The sequence below is a fragment of the Molothrus aeneus genome, chromosome 31, assembly GCF_037042795.1.
Source record: "Molothrus aeneus isolate 106 chromosome 31, BPBGC_Maene_1.0, whole genome shotgun sequence".
In the NCBI taxonomy this organism is placed as follows: Eukaryota; Metazoa; Chordata; class Aves; order Passeriformes; family Icteridae; genus Molothrus; species Molothrus aeneus.
This window is the reverse complement of record NC_089676.1, coordinates 1,564,669-1,587,374: the sequence shown is the minus strand read 5'-3', so window position 1 is coordinate 1,587,374 and position 22,706 is coordinate 1,564,669. Positions and strand designations below refer to the sequence as shown.

Below are 22,706 nucleotides of genomic sequence, written 5' to 3'. Positions count from 1 at the left end.
GCGGGGACACCGGGAGCGGCGTTAGAGTCCCGCCACGTGCAGCGCTCCGAGTTTCTATAGGCTGCTGTGCCTGTCACTCAAACAAGAAGGCGGGCATTCGGATTTTCTGGTTCGCTGATTGGCTCACCTCTCCGCTACTCGCCGCGGATTGGTTGCTTTATTCCCGTTATTTCCCGCCCCCGCATGTGGGAGGTCTCGCGGGGATTGGGCGCGGCTCCGCAGGCGGTGATTGGGTGGGAGCGGTGCGAGGCCGCGCTGTGATTGGCTGGGAGGGGAGTAGCCGCCATGAGATTGGTGGAGAGCGGGAGGAGGCGGGGCCAGTGGCGGGGCGCGGGAGGCGGCGGCGGTACCGGGGCCGCACCGGGCCCGAACCGGGGCCGGGCCCGAATCGGGGCCTTTCGGGGCCGGGCCGGGCCGAACCGGGGTCGCTACGGGCAGGGGGGCGGCCCCGGCACCTGCAGGTACCGTGAGACCACCGGGGGGGCGCGGCCGAGGCGGCTGCGGGGGCTCCGCTGCCGCTGCACCGGGCCCGGGGCCTGCACCGGCGCGCCTGGAGCCGAGCAGGGTGAGGGTACAGGTGGGGAGTCCCCCGGGTGGGGAGCGCAGCGCGGCCCGGCCCCACCGGGAGCTCCCGGTGGGCTCCCGGTAATCCCCCGGTAACGGCCCGGTAAAGCCCGGTATAGACCGGTAAGCCCCGTCCGCAGCCGGCGATGGCGGGACGCGGCCCCGTGCACAGCCTGAGCATCCTGCAGAAAACCGCCCTGCTCCTGGGCGTCCCGGCCGCGGCCACCGTGCTCTACATCTTGTACCGGCGCTACCGGGAGAGCCGAGGTGGGTGCGTGTTTCACACCGGGACCTGGCCTGATCCCCCCTCCGGTACCACCGGGAGCTCCCTCGGGGCCCTCGGAGTCGCTTTTCCCACTGGGAATTCCCTTGTGAGCTCCCCAGGGAGGTCCCTGTCCCTTTGGGACCCTCTGGGGACACCCCGGGGACCCTTTGGGGACACCCTGGGGACACTTTGGGGACCCTTTTGGGACTCCCTGGGAAGTGGGGGCCCCTTGGAGTCACTTTTCCCCGAGGGAATTCCCTTGTGACCTCCCTGTCCCTTTGGGACCCTCTGGGGACACCCTGGGGACCCTCTGGAGACACTTCAGGGACACCCTGGGGACACTTTGGGGTTCCTTTGGGGACATCCTGGGGACCCTTTGGGGACCCCCTGGGAAGTGGGGGTGCCTTGGAGTCACTTTTCCCACTGGGAATTCTCTGTACCCTGTTTGTCACCCCCCACCCCGGGGGGGTCCCGGCCCCTCGGTGCCCCCCTTGGGGACCCAGCCGTGTCCCTGCTGTCCCCTCAGAGGCGCAGGTGACACTGGTGGCAGACGAGGGGCTGGAGGTGGCGGTCAGGGTGCCCCGCACGGCCCTGAAATCACTGATCGGCCGCCGGGGAGCCACCATCAACCAGGTGGGGGCAACTGGGAGGGAACTGGGAACACTGGGAGTGCTGGGGGAACTGGGAGTGCTGGGAGTGCTGAGGGGACTGGGGGAACTGGGAGGGATGGGGGAACTGGGAGTGATGGGGGAACTGGGGGAACTGGGAGCACTGGGGGAACTGGGAGCACTGGGGGAACTGGGGGTGCTGGGGGCACTGGGAACACTGGGGGAACTGGGAGCAATAGGAATGCAGGGGGAACTGGGAGCACTGGGGGAACTGGGGGTACTGGGGAAACTGGGAGTGCTGGGGGCATTGGGAGTGCTGAGAGAACTGGGGGCACTGGGAGCAGTGGGGGGACTGGGGGCACTGGGAGTGCTGGGGGAACTGGGGGATACTGGGAGCACTGGGGGAACTGGGAGCACGGGGGGCACTGGGAGCACTGGGGGCACTGGAGGCACTGGGAGTACTGGGAGAACTGGGAGCAGTGGGGGAACTGGGGGCACTGGAGGCACTGGGAGCACTGGGGGCAGTGGAAGCACTGGGAGCACTGGGGGAACTGGGAGTGCTGGGAGCACTGGGGGAACTGGGAGTGCTGGGATCACTGGGGGAACTGGGAGTGCTGGGATCACTGGGGGAACTGGGGGCACTGGAGGCACCAGGAGCACTGGGAGCACGGGGGGCACTGGGAGTACCAGGAGCACGGGGTATCCCCGCAGCTGAGGCAGGAGACGGGAGCGCAGATCGAGGTGGAGGAGGAGGAGGAGGAGGAGGAAGGGGGGCAGTCCCTGGTGCAGATCTCGGGCTCGCCGGGCCAGGTGTGCCGGGCCAGGGCGGCCGTGCTGCGAATCGTGGCCGACAGCGCCCCCGTGGCCGAGCAGCTGCGCGTGCCCCAGCGGGCCGTGGGCAGGATCATCGGTACGGGGCACCCCGAAACCATGGGGGGAGCTTCGGTACCCCTGGGGCACCCCAAATCACAAGGGAACCCCAAATCCCGTGGGCAGGATCATCGGTACGGGGCACCCCGAAACCATGGGGGGAGCTTCGGTACCCCTGGGGCACCCCAAATCACAAGGGAACCCCAAATCCCGTGGGCAGGATCATCGGTACGGGGCACCCCAAACCCTCCCACAGCCCCAAATCCTGTGGGAGGAACCTTTCATAGCCACAGGGTAACCCCAAATCCCAGGGTACCGAGCAGCTCTGTGTGCCCCAGCAGGCTATGAGCAGGATCATTGGTATGGGACAACCCAAAACCTGGAGGGAACCTTCTGTATCCCCAAATCCTGTGGGGAACCTTCCGTAGCCATAAGGACACCCCAAATCCCAAGGGGAACCTTCTGTATCCCCAAATCCCATGAGAACCTTTTGTAACCTCTGGGACACCCCAAATCCCAAGGAGAACCTTCTGTATCCCCAAATCCTGCAGGGAACCTTCCATAGCCATAAGGACACCCCAAATCCTGGGGGAACCCCAATCCCAAACTCCCTTCCCACCCCCAAACCCCCTTTTCCCCCAACCCTCATTCCCTTTGACCACCACCCCAAACCCCCTCTCCCCATTCCCCCTCATTCCCCTCATTCCCTTTGACCACCACCCCAAACCCCCTCTCCCCATTCCCCCTCACTCCCCTCATTCCCTTTCACCACCACCCCAAACCCGCTCACCCCTCATTCCCCTCATTCCCTTTCACCACCACCCCAAACCCGCTCACCCCTCATTCCCCTCATTCCCTTTCACCACCACCCCAAACCCGCTCTCCCCGTTCCCCCTCGCCCCTCATTCCCCTCATTCCCCTCATTCCCTTTCACCACCACCCCAAACCCGCTCTCCCCGTTCCCCCCCGCCCCTCATTCCCCTCCGGGCCGTTCCCGGTGCCCTCAGGCCGCGGAGGGGAGACCGTCCGGGCCATCTCCCGGAGCTCGGGGGCTCGCGTCGAGTGCGGCCACGAGCCCGACGCCAGCCTGGCCCCGCTGCGCATCGTCCGCCTGCTGGGGACGCGCAAAGAGGTGGAGGCGGCCAAGGTGAGCGCGGCTCGCCGCTTTCGGGGCGGCTCCTTCATCCCCCACCCCGCCCCGGGACCCTCCTCATCATCCTCCCGGTGCCCTCGGTAGAAGCTGATCATGGAGAAGCTGTCGGAGGACAAAGCGCTGCGCCGGGAGCTGGCGCAGGCGGCGGCCGCGCGGTGCCCGCGGAAGCAGCCCCTGGGCAGCCGCCGGGAGCCGCCGGTGCCGCCCGCCGGTGCCCCCGGCAGCCCCGGGGGATGGCAGGAGTGCTGGGATGCGGAATGGGCACCGGCGGCCGGCGCGGGAACGGCGGCGGAGGCGGAGATGATGGGGAGTGAGGAGCCCCGGGATGCGGGAGGGGAGCGCGGGGACGGCAGCGAGGAACCGCCCGTGGCCAAGTTCGAGGGTGAGAGCGGCGCTGGGGCAGTTCCCGATGGGAATCGCGGGTGGGATGGATTTCCTGGGATATTCGGGGTGTGGGCAGGGATTCTGGGCAGTTCCCTTCATCCTTCCCTCCCGTGCCTTTCCCTGAGGGATTTTGGGGGGTTCCCTCCATCCTGGGGCTCTCCCGTGCCTTTCCCAGAGGGAGTTTGGGGCATTCCCTCCATCCTTCCCTCCTTTGCCTTTCCCAGAGGGATTTTTGGGCATTCCCTCCATACTGGGGCTCACCCGTGCTTTTCCCAGAGGGATTTTGGGGCATTCCCTCCATCCTGGGGCTCTCCTGTGCTTTTCCCAGAGGGATTTTGGGGCATTCCCTCCATCCTGGGGCTCTCCTGTGCTTTTCCCAGAGGGATTTTGGGGGGTTCCCTCCATCCTGGGGCTCTCCCGTGCCTTTCCCAGAGGGAGTTTGGGGCATTCCCTCCATCCTTCCCTCCTTTGCCTTTCCCAGAGGGATTTTGGGGGGTTCCCTCCATCCTGGGGCTCTCCCGTGCCTTTCCAAGAGGGATTTTGGGGCATTCCCTCCATCCTTCCCTCCTTTGCCTTTCCCAGAGGGATTTTTGGGCATTCCCTCCATCCTGGGGCTCTCCCGTGCCTTTCCAAGAGGGATTTTGGGGGGTTCCCTCCATCCTGGGGCTTTCCCGTGCCTTTCCCTAAGGGATTTTGGGGGGTTCCCTCCATCCTGGGGCTCTCCCGTGCTTTTCCCAGAGGGATTTTGGGGCATTCCCTCCATCTTGGGGCTCTCCTGTGCTTTTCCCAGAGGGATTTTGGGGCATTCCCTCCATCCTTCCCTCCTTTGCCTTTCCCAGAGGGATTTTTGGGGCATTCCCTCCATCCTTCCCTCCTTTGCCTTTCCCTAAGGGATTTTGAGGGGTTCCCTCCATCCTTCCCTCCTTTGCCTTTCCCAGAGGGATTTTGGGGGGTTCCCTCCATCCTGGGGCTCTCCCGTGCCTTTCCCAGAGGGAGTTTGGGGCATTCCCTCCATCCTTCCCTCCTTTGCCTTTCCCAGAGGGATTTTTGGGCATTCCCTCCATCCTGGGGCTCTCCTGTGCTTTTCCCAGAGGGATTTTGGGGCATTCCCTCCATCCTGGGGTTCTCCTTTGCCTTTCCCTGAGAGATTTTTGGGCTGTGTGCCCCTATCCTGTCCCTCTCCTGAAGGAATTTGGGGAGATTTTGGGGGTTCCTTCCCTCCTGTGCCTATCCCAGTGGGATTTTGTGGGATTCCCTTCATCCAGTGCCTTTCCCAGCAGTGTTTTGGGGGGGTTTATGGGATTCCCCTCATGCTGTGGCTGCCTTGGTGGGATTTTGGGTGGATCTTGGTTGGATTTGGGTAGATTTTGTGGCTTTTGAGTAGATTTCAGTGGATTTCGGGTAGATTTCAGTGAATTTTGGGTAGATTTCAGTGGATTTCACGTAGATTTTGGGTGGATTTCAGTGGGTTTTGGGTAGATGTCAGTGAATTTTGGGTAGATTTCAGTGGATTTTGGGTAGATTTCCGTGGATTTCAGGTAGATTTTGGGTAGATTTCAGTGGATTTTGGGTGGATTTCAGTGGACTTCAGGTAGATGTCAGTGGATTTTAAGTATATTTAAAATCAATGGATTTGGGTGGATTTCAGTGGATTTTGGGGTGGATTTCAGGTAGATGTCAGTGGATTTTAGGTATATTTCAATGGATTTGGGTGGATTTCAGTGGATTTTGGGGTGGATTTCAGTGGATTTTGGGTGGATTTCAGTGGATTTTAAGTATATTTAAAATCAATGGATTTGGGTGGATTTCAGTGGATTTTGGGGTGGATTTCAGGTAGATGTCAGTGGATTTTAGGTATATTTCAATGGATTTGGGTGGATTTCAGTGGATTTTGGGCGGATTTCAGTGGGTTTTGGGTAGATTTCAGTGGATTTTGGGTGGATTTCAGTGAATTTCCCTGCTCCCACCACAGTGCCCAGCCCAGATTTCAGTTTCCCTGCTGACGAGCACCTGGACGTTTACGTGTCGGCGGCCGAGAGCCCCGGGCACTTCTGGATCCAACTGCTGGGCACACGGAGCCTGCAGCTGGACAAACTGACAGCTGAGATGGGCCACTTCTACCAGAGCAGCCCCCCTGTGAGTCCCCAGTGTCCCCTCTGTGTCCCCTCTGTGTCCCCAGTGTCCCCTGTGTGTCCCTGTGTCCTGTCCTGCGTCCCCTCTGTGTCCCAGCACTGCACAAGTTCATGGCCAAGATGGGCCACTTCTACCAGAGCAGCCCCCACTGTGAGTCCCCTGTGTCCCCTCAGTGTCCCCTCAGTGTCCCCTGTGTCCCCTCAGTGTCCCCTGTGTCCCATCCATGTCCCCTGTGTCCTGTCTGTATCCCCTCTGTGTCCCTCACCATGCTCCTCTGTGTCCCAGCACTGTCCCCTATCCCGTGTCCCCTTCCCCATCCCATGTCCCCTTCTGTACCAACACTGTCCCCATGTCCCCTCGTGTCCCAGCACTGTCCCCACCACATCCCTTACCCCCATCCTGTGTCCCCTACTGTCCCAGCACTGTCCCCACTATCTCCATTACCCCCTGTCCTCATGTCCCTGCTGTCCCAGCCCCATACCCCTCCCATGTCCCCTGACTGTCCCCATGTCCCTGCTGTTCCAGCCCCATGTCCCTCCTGTCCCAGCACTGTCCCACCACACCCCCTGACTGTCCCCATGTCCCCTTTTGTCCCAGCACTGTCCCCTCATGCCCCTCCCGTGTCCCCTGACTGTCCCCATGTCCCTGCTGTCCCAGCCCCGTGTCCCCTGACTGTCCCTGCTGTCCCAGCCCCATGTCCCTCCTGTGTCCCCTGACTGTCCCTGCTGTCCCAGCCCCATGTCCCTCCTGTGTCCCCTGACTGTCCCTGCTGTCCCAGCCCTGTGTCCCTCCCGTGTCCCCTGACTGTCCCTGCTGTCCCAGCCCCGTGTCCCTCCTGTTTATCCTGACTGTCCCCATGTCCCTGCTGTCCCAGCCCTGTGTCCCTCCTGTGTCCCCTGACTGTCCCTGCTGTCCCAGCCCTGTGTCCCTCCCGTGTCCCCTGACTGTCCCTGCTGTCCCAGCCCCGTGTCCCCTGACTGTCCCTGCTGTCCCAGCCCTGTGTCCCTCCCGTGTCCCCTGACTGTCCCTGCTGTTCCAGCCCCGTGTCCCCTGACTGTCCCCGTGTCCCCAGGTGCCCCCCCCGTCCGTCCGTCCCGGTGACATCGTGGCCGCCCCGTACCTGGACGATGGCGAGTGGTACCGGGCGCGCGTGCTGGGGACACTGGACAACGGCCACCTGGACCTGTACTACGTGGACTTTGGGGACAACGGCCAGGCCCCCCCCGAGGCTCTGCGCGCCCTCAGGTGTGCCAGGGGGGTGACGCTGTCCCTGTCCCCTGCCATGATGGCCCTGTCCCCAGGGAGTGCCACCACCGTGTCCTTGCAGGAGCGACTTCCTGAGCCTGCCCTTCCAGGCCATCGAGTGCAGCCTGGCCGGGATTGTCCCCAACGGTGAGCGGGGTGGGACAGCCCTGTCACCTCCTTGGGTGGGACAGCTCTGTCACCTGCTGAGGGGTGGGACAGCCCTGTCACCTCCTTGGGTGGGACAGCCCTGTCACCTGCTGGGGTGGGACAGCTCTGTCACCTGCTGGGGTGGGACAGCACTGTCACCTGCTGGGGTGGGACATGGCTCTGTCACCTCCTTGGATGGGACAGCCCTGTCACCTGCTGAGGGGTGGGACAGCCCTGTCACCTCCTTGGGTGGGACATGGCTCTGTCACCTGCTGGGGTGGGACAGCTCTGTCACCTCCTAAGTGATGGGAGAGCTCTGTCACCTCCTTGGGGGTGGCACATGGCTCTGTCACCTCCTTGGGGGTGGCACACAGCCGTGTCCCCTCCCGGGGTGCCACACGGCCCATCCCCAGGCCATGTCCCTGCTGTCCCAGTGTGTCTGGTGGCCGGTGTCACCGCTGTCCCTGCTGTGTCCTGGTGTGACCATTGTCCCAGTGTGTAACCGGTGTCCTGGTGTCATCACTGTCCCAGTGTGTCCGGTACCACGGTGTCCCTGCTGTCACCCCTGTCCCTGGTGTGTCCCTGGAGGAGTTTGACTGTGTCCCCTGTCCCTGTGTCACTGTCCCCATGTCCCCACAGGTGGCTCATGGCCTGAGGCAGCCCTGGAGGAGTTTGACCTTGTCATTGTCCCCATGTCCCCACAGGTGGCTCATGGCAGCCCTGGAGGAGTTTGACTGTGTCCCCTGTCCCCGTGTCACTGTCCCCATGTCCCCACAGGTGGCTCGTGGCCCGAGGCTGCCCTGGAGGAGTTCGATCGCCTCACGGGCTGTGCCCAGTGGGCCCCGTTGGTGGCTCGGATCTGCAGCTACGGCCCCGCCGGGCCCTGCCCCCGGCCCCGCCTGCGCCTCTTCACACACTGCCAGGGACAGGTGGGTGACAACTGTCCCCTAGGGTCACCAGCTGTCACCAGAAATGCCCCCAGGTCACCAGTACTGTCCCCACTGCCCCCATTCCTGGTGTTCCCAGTGACATGGGCAGGGGTCACCAGAATTGTCCCCAGGTGTTCCCAGAACTGTCCCCAAGTGTCCTCAGTGTCCCCAGCATCCCACAAGTGTCCCCAAGTGTCCCCAGGGTCACCAGAACTGTCCCCAGTGTCCCCTTTCCTGGTGTTCCCAGAGACATGGGCAGGTGTGTCACCAGGGTCCCCAGAACTGTCCCCAGGTGTCCCCACCCCTGGTGTACCCAGAGACACAGGCAGGGGTGTCACCAGAACTGTCCCCAAGTGTCTCCACAACTGTCCCCATTCCCAGTGTTCCCAGAGCCACGGACAAGTGTGTCACCAAGGTCACCAGAACTGTCCCCACCACTGTCCCCAAGTGTCCCCATCCCTGTGCTCCCTATGCCACAGCCAGGTGTGTCCCCAGCTGTCCCCTCACCACAATTCCCCCCCATTGTCCCCTGTCCCCATTCCGTGTCCCTGTCCCCACCCCGGTGTCCCCGCAGAGCCTGGACGTGGGAGCAGAGCTGGTGCGTTTGGGCTACGCCGTGCCCGGGCCCCCCGAGGAGCCCCCGGTGAGCTGCTCCCGGTGTCCCCTCCCGGTGTCCCCTCCCCGTGTCCCCTCCCGGTGGCCCGGGAGGGCTCATCCCGCTGTTCCCGGCCAGGACGATCTCGGCTGCGCCTCTATCCCCAGCCCGGTGGAGCCCGGGGACAGCCCCGGGGACAGCCCCGAGACCCCGTCCTGCCTCAGCCTGCCCGGTGAGCCCGGCGTGTCCCGGTGACACCGTTCTGTCACACCGTTCCCGGTGTGTCCCAACCGGGAGCGTTCCCTGCCCCGGGAATGGGGTCGGGACCTTCCTGAGCCCTCCCCGGTCCCGCAGCCGCCGCCGCCGCCGCTGCCGTGCCCGGGGACGCCGTCACGGTGACCTGAAGCTGCCCGTGCCCGGTGCCACCAGGAGCCGCTCCCGGTGGCCCCATCTCGGTAACAGGAGCCGCTCCCGGTGGCCCCATCTCGGTAACCGGAGCCGCTCCCGGTGACCCCATCCCGGTAACAGGAGCCGCTCCCGGTGCCACCACCGAGTACAATCCCCTCTCCGGAGCCCTCCGGGAGGCCGCACCGACAAATCGCGGGGATCTCCGCTTGTGCCTCTTGTCGGGACACGACACACCGGGGCCGAGGGCCGGCGGTGCCCCTTCCGTTACCGGGAGTTCCCGGTTCTCTCGCCTTGTTTGGCTGTTCCGTTGCACTAATTGTGGTTCTGAGTTAATAAAGTTGAAGGTTTCTCAGCGCCGCGGCGGGAACCGGGAGCAGGCGCGCCGCGGGCAGCCCCGCTGGGGTCCTTGCGCTCCGCAGGCGCAGTGCGGGCAGCGCGGGGTCCTCAGCGCCGTGAGGGAGCGGGGCCGCCATGTTGGCCCCGGGGGCGGCGGGACGGGTGCTGAGCCGGGCCCTGAGCCTGAGCCATGGCTCGGTGAGGGCGGGGACACCGGGAATGGCGGGGGGACGGGCCCTGAGTCTGAGCCGTGGCTCGGTGACGGCTTGGGCACCGGGTATGGCGGGGGGACGGGCCCTGAGCCTGAGCCATGGCTCGGTGAGGGCTTGGGCACCGGGAATGGCGGGGAAACAGGCCCTGAGCCAGAGCCTTGGCTCGGTGACGGCGGGGATACCGGGACTGGTGTGGGGCTCCTGCGGGTCGGTACCGGAGGAGGGGGACGGGCTTTGACCCAGAGCGGAGCAGCACCGGGGATACGGGGGCCGGGGGTGGGCCTGGGGTCGGTACCGGGGACGGCGGGATGGGCCCTGAGCCGGACCCATAGCCCTGTTATAGAACCCTATAGACCCCATAGACCCTGTAAACCCCATAACCCCCTTATGGAACTCTGTAGACCCCATAGCCCCGTTATGGAACCCTATAGACCCCATAGACCTGTTATAGAACCCAATAGACCCCATAACCCCCTTATGGAACTCTATAGACCCCGTAGCCCCGTTATGGAACCCTAGAGACTCCATAACCCCCTTATGGAACCCTATAGATCCCGTAGCCCCTATAGACCCCATAATCCCATTATGGAGCCCTATAGGCCCTATAGATCCCACAGCCCCTATAGACCCCACAGCCCCTGTACCATACCCGGCCCCATAACCCCCAGTCAAGTTCCCCTCAGGACCTGTAATCCCCCACTCGAGCCCCCCCAGACCCCATACCCCCCCCATATCCCTCAGAGACCCCATAACCCCCCATTGTTATGGGAACGTTCTGGACCACGCAGGGCTCGATGCCCCATCCCCATCCTGAGCCCCATCCCCATCCTGAGCCCCATTCCCATCAGAACCCTTTAGAACATTCCAGAACCCTGCAGGGCTCAGTGCACCATCCTGAGCTCTTTCACCATCAGAACCCTTTAGAATGTTCTAGAACCCCACAGGGCTCAGTGCCCCATTCCCATCAGAACCCTTTAGAACATTCTGGAACATTCCATCCCCCTGCAGGGCTCACTGCCCCGTTCCCATCAGAACCTTCTGGAATGTTCCATCCCTGCAGGGCTCGGTGCCCCATTCCCATCAGAACCCTTTAGAACATTCTGGAACATTCCAGAACCCCAGAAGGCTCATTGCCCCATTCCCATCAGAACCTTCTGGAACGTTCCAGAACCACGCAGGGCTCATTGCCCCATTCCCATCAGAACCTTCTGGAACGTTCCATCCCCCTGCAGGGTTCAGTGCCCCGTTCCCATCAGAACCTTCTGGAACATTCCATCCCTGCAGGGCTCAGTGCCCCATTCCCATCAGAACCCTTTAGAACATTCTGGAACATTCCAGAACCCCTCAGGGCTCAGTGCCCCGTTCCCATCAGAACCCTTTAGAACATTCTGGAACATTCCAGAACCCCACAGGGCTCAGTGCCCCGTTCCCATCAGAACCCTTTAGAACCTTCTGGAACATTCCATCCCTGCAGGGCTCAGTGCCCCATTCCCATCAAAACCCTTTAGAACCTTCTGGAACGTTCCATCCCTGCAGGGCTCAGTGCCCCGTTCCCATCAGAACCCTTTAGAACCTTCTGGAACATTCCATCCCCGCAGGCCTCGGTGGTGGTGGAGCGCGTGTGGCCGGTGCCGCTGGGCCGGGCCGGAGCCGCTCCCCGGCTGCACCCGCGGCGGCACCGCGTGTACCGAGTGCTGCGGGACGGGAAACACCTGCCCCGGGGGGACATGGAGCTGCTGCTGAGCCAGGCTGTGCAGGGTGAGCCAGGGGGCCTCATTCCCTTGGTCTGGGGGGCCTCATTCCCTGGGTCTGGGGGGCCTCATTCCCTTGGTCTGGGGGGCCTCATTCCCTTGGGTCTGGGGGGCCTCATTCCCTTGGGTCTGGGGGGCCTCATTCCCTTGGGTCTCGGGTGCCTCATTCCCTTGGGATCTGGGGGGCCTCATTCCCTTGGGTCTGGGGGGCCTCATTCCCTTGGGTCTGGGGGGCCTCATTCCCTTGGTCTGGGGGGCCTCATTCCCTTGGGGGGCCTCATTCCCTTGGGTCTGGGGGGCCTCATTCCCTTGGTCTGGGGTGCCTCATTCCCTTGGTCTGGGGGGCCTCATTCCCTTGGTCTGGGGGGCCTCATTCCCTTGGGGTGCCTCATTCCCTTGGTCTGGGGGGCCTCATTCCCTTGGGTCTGGAGGGCCTCATTCCCTTGGTCTGGGGGGCCTCATTCCCTTGGGTCTGGGGGGCCTCATTCCCTTGGGTCTGGGGGGCCTCATTCCCTGGGATCCCCTTCCCTGGGGTCTGGGAATTCTCCATTCCTGGGGGTCTGGGAGTTCCCTGAGAATTCTCTGTGCCCTTCCTGGGAATTCCTCAATCCCAGCCCTTCCTGGGAATGGGATTTTTAACCCCCCCTTCCCCAAAAACCAAGCAATCCCATGGAATATCTCTTGAATTTCATGGAATTTTACATAAAATTTAACCCCTCCCAGGCTGCTGGGAGAGTTGGGATTTTTCCCAGCATTCCCAGGTGACTTTTCCCGATTTTCCTGGCAGACCTGGGCAGCCGTGGGGACGTGGTGAGGGTGAGGAAGAGCCTGGGCAGGAACAAACTCCTGCCCCAGGGCCTGGCCGTGTACCCATCCCCGGAGAACCTGCGCCTCTTCCAGCAGGAGAAGGAGGTCAGCAGCTCCTCAGGGCCTCCTCCAACCCTTCCCAAACCTGGCAAAAAGCAGGAATTGGGGTTTAAAGGCTCTTTGGGATCATCCCACATGGGTTTTGGGGGCATTTTTGGCATGGGAGGCGCTGGTTTCCTTAGCAGTGCAATCCCAGGGTGAGCCTTGATCCATCAGAAATTCCTCCACAGGAGGGTTTGGGATGAGGGGAGAGCTCTCCTGGCATTTCCAGCCATGATTCCTTCCTCAATTATCCTTCCTCATCCTCCTCCTCCTCCACCTCTGGGTTTTTCCCTTTTATCCTTCCTCAATCCCTGTTTTCCCCACTTTTCCTCCATCTGTTTTCCCTCATTTCTGTTCCTCAATCCCCATTTTTCCCATTTATCTTTCTATATCCCATTTTCTCTTCTGAATCCTGCTTTTTGCCTCTTAACCCTCTTTTATTCCTGTTTTCCCTCCTAAATTCCATTTTTTCTTCATTTCCCCCATTTTCTTTCCTAAATCCCATTCCCCTCATTCTCCCTCTAAATCCAATTTGCCCTTTTTTACCTCCTAAATCCCATTTTTTCCCATTTACCTTCCTCAATCCCATTTTTCCTTCAATTTTTTCTCCTCAATCCCAGTTTTTTCTCCATTTTCCTTCCTAAATCCCAATTTCTTCCCCATTTACCTTCCTCAATCCCATTTGCCCCCATTTCCCCTCCTCAATCCCATTTTCCCCCATTTCCCCTCCTCAATCCCATTTTTCTCCCATTTCCCCTCCTCTATCCCAATTTTCCCTCCTAAATCCCATTTTCCCCGTTTTCTCCCCTCAATCCCAATTTTTCCCCATTTCCCCTCCTCAATCCCAATTTTTCCCCATTTCCCCTCCTCAATCTGATTTTCCCCCCATTTTCCCCTCTCAATCCCAATTTTCCCTCCTAAATCCCATTTTCCCCCCATTTTTTCCCCTCAATCCCATTCCCCCCCATTTCCCCCCATTTCCCCATTTCCCCCAATTTTCCCCAATTTCCCCCAATTTCCCCCATTTTCCCCCATTTTCCCCCCATTTTCCCCCCATTCCCCCCATTTTCCCCCATTTTCCGTTTCCCCCCATTTTCCCCCCATTTTTCCCAATCCTATTTTCCCCAATCCCATTCCCCCTAACCCCCATTTCCCCCATTTCCCCCCATTTTCCCCCATTTCCCCCAATTCCCCCAATTCCATCCCCCTAACCCCCATTTCCCCCCATTTTCCCCATTTTCCCCATTTCCCCCCCATTTCCCCCCATTTTTCCCAATCCCATTTCCCCCATTTCCCCCAATCCCATCCCCTAACCCCCTTTTCCCCATTTCCCCATTTCCCCCATTTCCCCCAATCCCACCCCCTAACCCCCATTTCCCCATTTCCCCAATCCCATCCCCCTAACCCCCATTTCCCCCCATTTCCCCCCATTTCCCCCAATCCCATTCCCCCCATTTTTCCCAATCCCATTTCCCCCAATCCCATCCCCTAACCCCCATTTTCCCCATTTCCCCCCATTTTCCCCATTTCCCCCATTTCCCCAATCCCATCCCCTAACCCCCATTTCCCCCATTTCCCCCAATCCCATTTCCCCATTTCCCCCAATCCCATCCCCTAACCCCCATTTTCCCCATTTCCCCCATTTCCCCCAATCCCATTTCCCCATTTCCCCCAATCCCATCCCCTAACCCCCATTTTCCCCATTTCCCCCATTTCCCCCAATCCCATTTCCCCCATTTCCCCAATCCCATCCCCTAACCCCCATTTCCCCCAATCCCATTTCCCCCATTCCCCCAATCCCACCCCCTAACCCCCATTTCCCCCATTTCCCCCAATCCCATTTCCCCATTTCCCCAATCCCACCCCCTAACCCCCATTTCCCCCATTTCCCCCAATCCCATTTCCCCCATTCCCCCAATCCCATCCCCTAACCCCCATTTCCCCATTTTCCCCCATTCCCCCAATCCCATCCCCTAACCCCCATTTCCCCATTTCCCCCCAGCTGCCTCAGCAAGGGAAACTGGAGAAGCCCCAAACCCCGAGCGGGCAGAAGGTGAGCGAGCTTCCCCATCCCAAAAACCCCAAAACCCCGGGAATTCCCCCCGTTCCTAAATCCCTTTGCCCAGACCCTGGAGTTCCTGAGGCGCTGCCGGCTCCAGGTGGGGATGAAGAACAACGTGAGCTGGGAGCTCAGCCCCGCCATCGTGGCCCGGCACTTCCTCAAGAACGTGAGTGCCATTTGGGGCATTTGGGGCATTTTTGGGATTCCCAGGGCCAAATCCCAGAGTTTGGGGTCATTCCCGAAGGATTTGAGTGGGTTCAGGCCAGCCCTGCTCCTGGGATTTGGGGTGGTTCCCTGGTTTTGGGGTCATTTCTGGGTTTTGGGGTCATTTCTTGGATTTGGGGTGGTTCCCTGGTTTTGGGGCCATTTCTTGGATTTGGGGTGGTTCCCTGGTTTTGGGGCTGTTCCTGGGTTTTGGGGCCATTCCTGGGTTTGGGGCCATTTCTTGGATTTGGGGTGGTTCCCTGGTTTTGGGGCCATTTCTGGGTTTTGGGGCCATTTCTGGGTTTTGGGGCCGTTCCTGGGTTTTGGGGCCATTTCTTGGATTTGGGGTGGTTCCCTGGTTTTGGGGCCATTTCTGGGTTTTGAAGCCATTTCTGGGTCTTGGGGCCATTTCTTGGATTTGGGGCTGTTCCTGTGTTTTGGGGCCATTTCTTGGATTTGGGGCCATTCCTGGTAATTGGGGCCATTCCTTGGATTTGGGGCCGTTTCTGGGTTTTGGGGCCATTTCTGGGTTTTGGGGCCATTCCTGGTAATTGGGGCCATTCCTTGGATTTGGGGCCATTCCTGGGTTTTGGGGCCGTTCCTCGGTTTTGGGGCCATTCCTGGGTTTTGAGGCCATTCCTGGTAATTGGGGCCATTCCTTGGATTTGGGGCCATTTCTGGGTTTTGGGGCCGTTTCTGGGTTTTGGGGCCATTCCAATGTTTTGGGTTTTGGGGCCATTCCTGGGTTTTGGGGCCATTTCTGGGTTTTGAAGTCACACTCATTCTGTTGAGTTTTGGGATCATTCCCATATTTTGGGGCTGTTCCTGGGTTTTGGGGCCATTCCTGGTAATTGGGGCCATTCCTTGGATTTGGGGCCATTTCTGGGTTTTGGGGCCGTTTCTGGGTTTTGGGGCCATTTCTTGGATTTGGGGTGGTTCCCTGGTTTTGGGGCCGTTTCTGGGTTTTGGGGCCATTCCCATGTTTTGGGTTTTGGGGCTGTTCCCTGGTTTTGGGGCCATTTCAGGGTTTTGGAGTCACTCTCATTCTGTTGAGTTTTGGGATCATTCCCATATTTTTTGGCTGTTCCTGGGTTTTAGGGCCATTTCTGGGATTTGGGGCCATTCCTGAGTTTTGGGATCATTCCAATTTTTGGGGCCATTTCTTGGATTTGGGGCCATTCCTGGGATTTGGGGCCATTCCTGGGATTTGGGGCCATTCCTGGGTTTTGGGATCATTCCCATGTTTTGGGGCCATTTCTAGGATTGGAGCCATTCCTGGGTTTTGGGGTCGTTCCTGGGATTTGGGGCCATTCCTTTTTTTGGGATCATCCCCAGGATTTGGGATCATTCCCAAAGGGTTTGGGGGGCTCTACCCTCCCTCTATTCCTTGGTTTTAGGGTCCAATCCCAGGATTTGGGGTTCCCAAAGGATCTGGGGGGGCTGGGATGGGACTGGGGAGGCTCTGGGGGCTGTGCCTGCCCCTGCTGCTGGGATTTGGGGTGGAACCTCAGGATTTGGGGTGGAATCCCAGGATTTGGGGTGGAACCCCAGGATTTGGGGTGAAGCCCGGGATTTGGGGTGAAGCCCGGGATTTGGGGTGAAGCCCAGGATTTGGGGTGGAATCCCAGGATTTGGGGTGGAACCCCAGGATTTGGGGTGAACCCCAGGATTTGGGGTGGAACCCCAGGACTTGGGGTAGAATCTCAGGATTTGGGGTGGAATCTGAGGATTTGGGGTGGAACCCCAGGATTTGGGGTGGAATCTGAGGATTTGGGGTGGAATCTGAGGATTTGGGGTGGAATCTGAGGATTTGGAGTGGAACCCCGGGATTTGGGGTGGAACCCCAGGATTTGGGGCGGAATCTGAGGATTTGGGGTGAACCCCAGGATTTGGGGTGAAGCCCAGGATTTGGGGTGAACCCCGGGATTTGGGGTGAAGCCCAGGATTTGGGGTGAAGCCCAGGATTTGGGGTGGAACCCCAGGATTTGGGGTGGAACTCCAGGATTTGGGGTGGAACCCCAGGATTTGGGGTGGAACCTCAGGATTTGGGGTGGAACCCCGGGATTTGGGGTGGAACCCCAGGATTTGGGGTGAAGCCCGGGATTTGGGGTGGAACCTCAGGATTTGGGGTGAACCCCGGGATTTGGGGTGAAGCCCGGGATTTGGGGTGGAATCTCAGGATTTGGGGTGAAGCCCAGGATTTGGGGTGGAATCTCAGGATTTGGGGTGGAATCTCAGGATTTGGGGTGAAGCCCAGGATTTGGGGTGAAGCCCAGGATTTGGGGTGGATTCTCAGGATTTGGGGTGAAGCCCAGGATTTGGGGTGAAGCCCAGGATTTGGGGTGGAACCTCAGGATTTGGGGTGAACCCCGGGATTTGGGGTGAACCCCAGGATTTGGGGTGGAATCTCAGGATTTGGGGTGAAGCCCGGGATTTGGGGTGAAACCCCAGGATTTGGGGTGGAACCCCGGGATTTGGGGCGGAATCTGAGGATTTGGGGTGGAATCCCAGGATTTGGGGTGGAATCTCAGGATTTGGGGTGAAGCCCAGGATTTGGGGTGGAACCCCAGGATTTGGGGTGAAGCCCGGGATTTGGGGTGAAGCCCAGGATTTGGGGTGAATCCCAGGATTTGGGGTGGAATCTCAGGATTTGGGGTGAAGCCCAGGATTTGGGGTGGATTCTCAGGATTTGGGGTGAAGCCCAGGATTTGGGGCCATGCCCGCTCTGTCCCGTGCCAGCTCGGGGTGTTCGTGCCCCCCCACGCCCTGCGGCTGCCACCGGAGCCCATCACCCGCTGGGGACACTTCTGGTGTGACGTCACGGTGAGGGGACACAGAGGGGACACAGAGGGGACGGGGGGGACCCCTTGCACCCCATTGCCCTCCCCCTTCCTCCCCATTTCCCCCCAATTTCCCCCAATTTCCCTTTGATTTCTCCCCATTTCTTCCCCAGTTTCCCCAGTTTCCCTTCCACTCTCTCCCTATTCCCCCCTCATTTCCACCCCATTTCCCCCTCCCATTTCCCCCCAATTTCCTCCCATTTCCCCCAATTTCCCTTCGACTTCTCCCCATTTCTTCCCCATTTCTTCCCCATTTCTTCCCCATTTCCCCCAATTTCCCTCCCATTTTCTCCCCATTTCCCCTCATTTCCACCCCACATTCCCCAATCCCCACTCTCAATTTTCCTCTCACTTCCACCCCATTTCCCTTCCACTCTCTCCCCATTCCCCCCTCACTTCCACCCCATTTCCCCCTCCCATTTCCCCCCAATTTCCTCCCATTTCCCCCAATTCCCCCTCATTTCCTTCCCATTTCCCCCTCATTCCCCCCAATTTCCCTTCGACTTCTCCCCATTTCCTCCCCATTTCCTCCTCATTTCTCCCAATTTCCCCCAATTTCCACCCCATTTTCTCCCCATTTCCCCTCATTTCCACCCCATTTTCCCCAATCCCCACTCTCAATTCCCCTTTCACTTCCACCCCATTCTCCCTCCTGTTCCCCCCCATTTCCTCCCCATTTTCCTTTCCACTTTTCCCCTATTTCTCCCTCACTTCCACCCCATTTCCCTCTCCCACTTCCCCCTCATTTCCTCTCCCTTTCCCCTCTTTCCCACTTCCAATTTCCCCCTGACTTTCCCCTCACTTCCACCCCATTTCCCCCAATTTCCCTTCCACTTTTTCCCCATTTCCCCCTCATTTCCTCCCTATTTTCCCCAATTCCCCACTCCCAATTTTACTTTCCCCTCATTTCTTCCCCATTTCCAGCTGATTTCCCCCATTTTCCTCTCCCTCTTCCCCATCTCCCTCCAGCTGGGAACATTGGGGTGGTTTGGGGGATTTTGGGGTGCCCTGGGGCTGCTTTTGGGGTCTCCAGGTGAACGGGCTGGACACGGTGCGAGTGCCCACGGCCCTGGTGTTCCAGGGGGGGTTTTGGGGTGGTTTTGGGGTGGCTCAGGTGGGTTTGGGGTGATTCAGGTGGTTTTGGGGTGGCTCAGGTGGGTTTGGGGTGATTCAGGTGGTTTTGGGGTGGTTTTGGGGTTACTCAGGTGTTTTTGGGGTCCCCATGTGAATGGTTTGGACACAGTGCAGGGGCCCATGGCCGTGGTGCCCTGGAGGTGTTTTTGGGGTGGTTTTGGGTGTTTTAGGGGTGACTCAGGTGGTTTTGGGGTGGTTTTGGGGTGGCTCGGGTGTTTTAGGGCTGTTTTTCAGGTGGTTTTGGGGTGGTTTTGGGATGTCTTGGGTGTTTTTGGGGTGACTCAGGTGTTTTTGGGGTGGTTTTGGGTGTTTTAGGGGTGACTCAGGTGGTTTTGGGGTGTTTTAGGGCTGTTATTCTGGTGTTTTTGGGGTGACTCAGGTGTTTTTGGGGTCCCCATGTGAACGGTTTGGACACAGTGCAGATGTCCATGGCCGTGGTGCACCAGGGGTGGATTTGGGGTGGTTTTGGGGTGTCTTGGGTGGTTTTGGGGTGGCTCAGGTGTTTTTGGGGTCCCCATGTGAACGGTTTGGACCCCGTGCAGGTGCCCATGGCCGTGATGCCCCGGGGGTGGTTTTGGGGTGTTTTGGGGATGCCTTGGGTGTTTTTGGGGTATTTTTGGGGTGTTTTTAGCATGACTCAGGTGTTTTTAGGATGACTCAGGTGTTTTTTAGGGTGACCCAGGTGGTTTTGGGCTCCCCATGTGAACGTTTGGACCCCGTGCAGGTGCCCATGGCCGTGGTGCCCTGGGGGTGGTTTTGGGATGGTTTTGGGGTGGTTTTGGGATGTCTTGGGTGTTTTTGGGGTGTTTTTAGCACGACTCAGGTGTTTTTAGGATGACTCAGGTGTTTTTAGGGTGACTCAGGTGGTTTTGGGGTGACTGAGGTGTTTTTAGGGTGACCCAGGTGGTTTTGGGCTCCCCAGGTGAACGGTTTGGACACGGTGCGGGTGCCCATGGCCGTGGTGCACCAGGGCTGTTTTTGGGGTGTTTTTGGGATGACTCAGGTGCTTTTGGGGTGACTTAGGTGTTTTTGGGGTGTTTTGGGGGTGTCTTAGGTGTTTTTGGGGTTACTGAGATGTTTTTGGGGTCCCCATGTGAACGGTTTGGACACCATGCAGGTGCCCATGGCCGTGGTGCACCAGGGCTGTTTTTGGGGTGTTTTTGGGATGTCTTGGGTGTTTTTGGGTTGTTTTTCACATGACTCAGGTGGTTTTTAGGGTGACCCCGGTGGTTTTGGGCTCCCCAGGTGAACGGTTTGGACACGGTGCGGGTGCCCATGGATGTGGTGCAGTTCCTGCACCCCAAAACCAAACGATTCCGGCACTGGCAGCAGCAGCAGCAGCAGCAGCTGGAGAGCAGCAGGGAGCGGCTCCTCTGACCCCCCCACCACGGATTTGGGGTCCCCTGTAAAGATTTGGGGTCCCCTGGAAGGATTTGAGGCCGTTCCCCCCTCTTTGGGATCCCCTCACTCCGTGGAACTCCCAATTCCCAGAGCAGCAGCTCAGGAGTTTTGGATTGTCCTGAACCCCCCAAATCCTCCTGAACCCCACTCTGGTCCTCCAGGGGTGTCCCTGGGGTGGATTTGGGGCTCCCAGAATGGATTTGGGGTACCCAGAATGGATTTGGGGTCCCTGGGATGGATTTTGGGGCCGTTCCCCCTCTTTGGGATGCCCCCTCACCTCTGTGGGATTCCCGGACATCTCTGAGTTCCCAGAGCAGATTTTGGGGTTTTTTTGAGCTCCCCCCAAATCCCCCTGAGCCCCACTCTGATCTGGGGGGTCCCTGGGGTGGATTTGGGGTTCCCAGAATGGATTTGAGGTTCCCAGAATAGATTTGGGGTACCCAGAATGGATTTGGGGTCCCTGGGATGCATTTGGGGCCATTCCCCCCTTTGGGATCCTGTGGAAAAGGGAATTCAGTGGAATTTTGGGGGGCTGTGGAATTCCTGTGAGACCCTCAGGACCCCTCCTTGAACCCCAAAATCCTGGGGATTCCCTGGGTGGATTTGGGGTCCCTGAGATGGATTTGGGGTCCCCAGGATGGATTTGGGGTCTCTGGGATGGATTTGGGGGAGGTTCCCCCTTTGGGGAGCTCCTGGAGCAGGAATCCCCCCACAAAAGGGGGATCAGGATTTTTTTGGGGGGCATCCCAAAAAATTTTTTTGGGGGGTTCCCAAAATTTTGTGGGGTCTCAGAGATTTTGAGGGGGGGAGAGGGGATCTCGGAGTTTTGGGAGCTGTGGGATTTGGGGAAGAAAATGCCAAAAAAAGGGAATTTTGGGATCCGAATTTTGGGCGTTCGGAGTCAATTCTTGGGGGCGGGACCCACCTGGGGAAGCCCCGCCCCCTTCGGCCAGGTGAGCGCCACCAAGGGGTGTCCCCAAAGTGCCACCAAGGGATGTCCCCAAAGTGCCACCATGGGGATGTCCCCAAAGTGCCACCACGGGGTGTCCCCAAAGTGCCACCACGGAGATGTCCCCAAAGTGCCACCATGGGGATGTCCCCAAAGTGCCTTAGCTGGGTGTCCCCAAAGTGCCACCACGGGGTGTCCCCAAAGTGCCACCATGGGATGTCCCCAGAGTGCCACCACGGGGATGTCCCCAAAGTGCCATAGCTGGGTGTCCCCAAAGTGCCACCACGGGGTGTCCCCAAAGTGCCACCAAGGGGTGTCCCCAAAGTGCCACCACGGGGTGTCCCCAAAGTGCCACCAAGGGGTGTCCCCAAAGTGCCACCACGGGGTGTCCCCAAAGTGCCACCACAGGATGTCCCCAAAGTGCCACCACGGGGTGTCCTCAAAGTGACACCAAGGGATGTCCCCAGAGTGCCATAGCTGGGTGTCCCCAAAGGTGTCACCCCTCGGGGTGGGGGGGGTGTGGCGGTGCCACCTGGGCTGTCACCGGCTCGTTGCCATGACAACGGCGGGGGGGGGGACACGGGGACACGGCTGGGGACAGCGGGACGTGAAAGGAGGTGACATCGGCGGGGGGACACGGTGACACTGAGGGGTGACACCGGGTTTGGGGACACTGGGGGGTGACACCGAGGGGTGACACTGGACCAGGGACACCGGGACATGGAAGGGGTGACACTGAGGGGTGACACCGGCACACGGTGAGGTGGCACCGCATCGGGGACACCGGCACACGGAGGGGGTGACACTGAGGGGTGACACCGGCACACAGAGGGGGTGACACCGGCCTGGGGACACCGGGGGGTGACACTGAGGGGTGACACCGGCCTGGGGACACCGGGGGGTGACACTGAGGGGTGACACCGGCCTGGGGACGCGGGCACACGGGCGTGGGAGGTGACACGGGAGGGGAGGGGGCGGGGCTGACTTCAGCACCGGGGACAGCACCGGGAGGCGACAGTGACACGCGGGGGGGGGAGGGGAGGGGACACGCGTGGGCGGACACCGGACCCTCCCCCCCCCCCTCCCCTCTGCGCGTGCGCGCGGGAGCGGCCCCGGCCCCGCCCCCTCCCCAAAACATCCCCAACCCCCCCCCCCCCCATCCCCCCACCGCCCCCGGGCCCGGGCGGGGCCGTTACCGGAGCCCGGGGCCCCCTCCCGGTTCCCGGGGCCGGTGCTCGGTCCCGGTGTTGTCCCCGGTGCCCGGTTCCGAGCGCCCCCTCCCCGGTTCCCGCTCCCGGTGTTGCCGCCGCTGCCCAGCGTCCCGCAGCCGGTGCCGGTGCCCGTTATCCGCTGCTCGCTTGGCGGTGCCGGTAGCCGCTTCCCAGAGCCCCATCCCCGGTCCCGGACTCCAGGTCCCGCTGTTGTCGCCGGTGCCGGTGCCCGGCGGGCAGAGCCCCGTGCCCCACAGCCGGTGCCGGTGCCCGTTATCCGCTCCCGGTGCCGGTTCCCAGTTCTCGTCCCCGCTCCCGCTCCCCAGGCCCCGGTGTCGTCGCCGGTGCCGGTCCCCGGTGCCGCTCTGACATCAGCACCGGGCGGGGCGGGGCGGG

General features: G+C 60.4%; 2 protein-coding genes across 5 annotated transcripts; both read left to right on the top strand.

Moving 5' to 3' along the window:
* Window positions 1-366: 366 nt before the first annotated feature.
* Window positions 367-9,655, top strand: TDRKH (tudor and KH domain containing). Its single transcript, XM_066568192.1, has 13 exons — window positions 367-461; window positions 705-831; window positions 1,356-1,462; window positions 2,149-2,347; window positions 3,315-3,454; window positions 3,545-3,842; window positions 5,817-5,980; window positions 7,050-7,222; window positions 7,305-7,369; window positions 8,147-8,298; window positions 8,873-8,941; window positions 9,032-9,125; window positions 9,248-9,655. Exons 2-13 carry the CDS (start codon window positions 711-713, stop codon window positions 9,295-9,297), a joined length of 1,632 nt encoding a protein of 543 aa, XP_066424289.1. The 5' UTR covers window positions 367-461; window positions 705-710; the 3' UTR covers window positions 9,298-9,655.
* Window positions 9,656-9,730: 75 nt separating this feature from the next.
* MRPL9 (mitochondrial ribosomal protein L9) lies at window positions 9,731-21,035 on the top strand. 4 transcript variants are annotated; one of them, XM_066568283.1, is made up of 7 exons: window positions 9,731-9,835; window positions 11,448-11,607; window positions 12,388-12,512; window positions 14,512-14,562; window positions 14,636-14,737; window positions 17,515-17,598; window positions 19,995-21,035. In XM_066568283.1, the coding sequence occupies exons 1-7, from the start codon at window positions 9,773-9,775 to the stop codon at window positions 20,124-20,126; spliced, it is 717 nt and encodes a 238-aa protein (XP_066424380.1). In that variant the 5' UTR covers window positions 9,731-9,772; the 3' UTR covers window positions 20,127-21,035. The 4 variants fall into 4 exon arrangements, with proteins under 4 accessions (XP_066424380.1, XP_066424382.1, XP_066424381.1 ...); XM_066568285.1 differs by having other exon boundaries at window positions 17,481-17,598; window positions 19,995-20,111; XM_066568284.1 differs by lacking the exon at window positions 19,995-21,035 and adding an exon at window positions 19,672-19,782.
* Window positions 21,036-22,706: the final 1,671 nt, after the last annotated feature.

Bases quoted from the DNA above. Each gene is read 5' to 3' on its own strand.
- MRPL9 (XM_066568283.1), top strand. From the start codon at position 9,773: ATGTTGGCCCCGGGGGCGGCGGGACGGGTGCTGAGCCGGGCCCTGAGC. The intron at 14,563-14,635 runs GTGAGCGAGCTT...CCCTTTGCCCAG, and splicing joins AAACCCCGAGCGGGCAGAAG to ACCCTGGAGTTCCTGAGGCG. The intron at 14,738-17,514 runs GTGAGTGCCATT...GTCCCGTGCCAG, and splicing joins CCCGGCACTTCCTCAAGAAC to CTCGGGGTGTTCGTGCCCCC.
- TDRKH (XM_066568192.1), top strand. From the start codon at position 711: ATGGCGGGACGCGGCCCCGTGCACAGCCTGAGCATCCTGCAGAAAACC. The intron at 1,463-2,148 runs GTGGGGGCAACT...GTATCCCCGCAG, and splicing joins GGGGAGCCACCATCAACCAG to CTGAGGCAGGAGACGGGAGC. The intron at 8,299-8,872 runs GTGGGTGACAAC...GTGTCCCCGCAG, and splicing joins TCACACACTGCCAGGGACAG to AGCCTGGACGTGGGAGCAGA.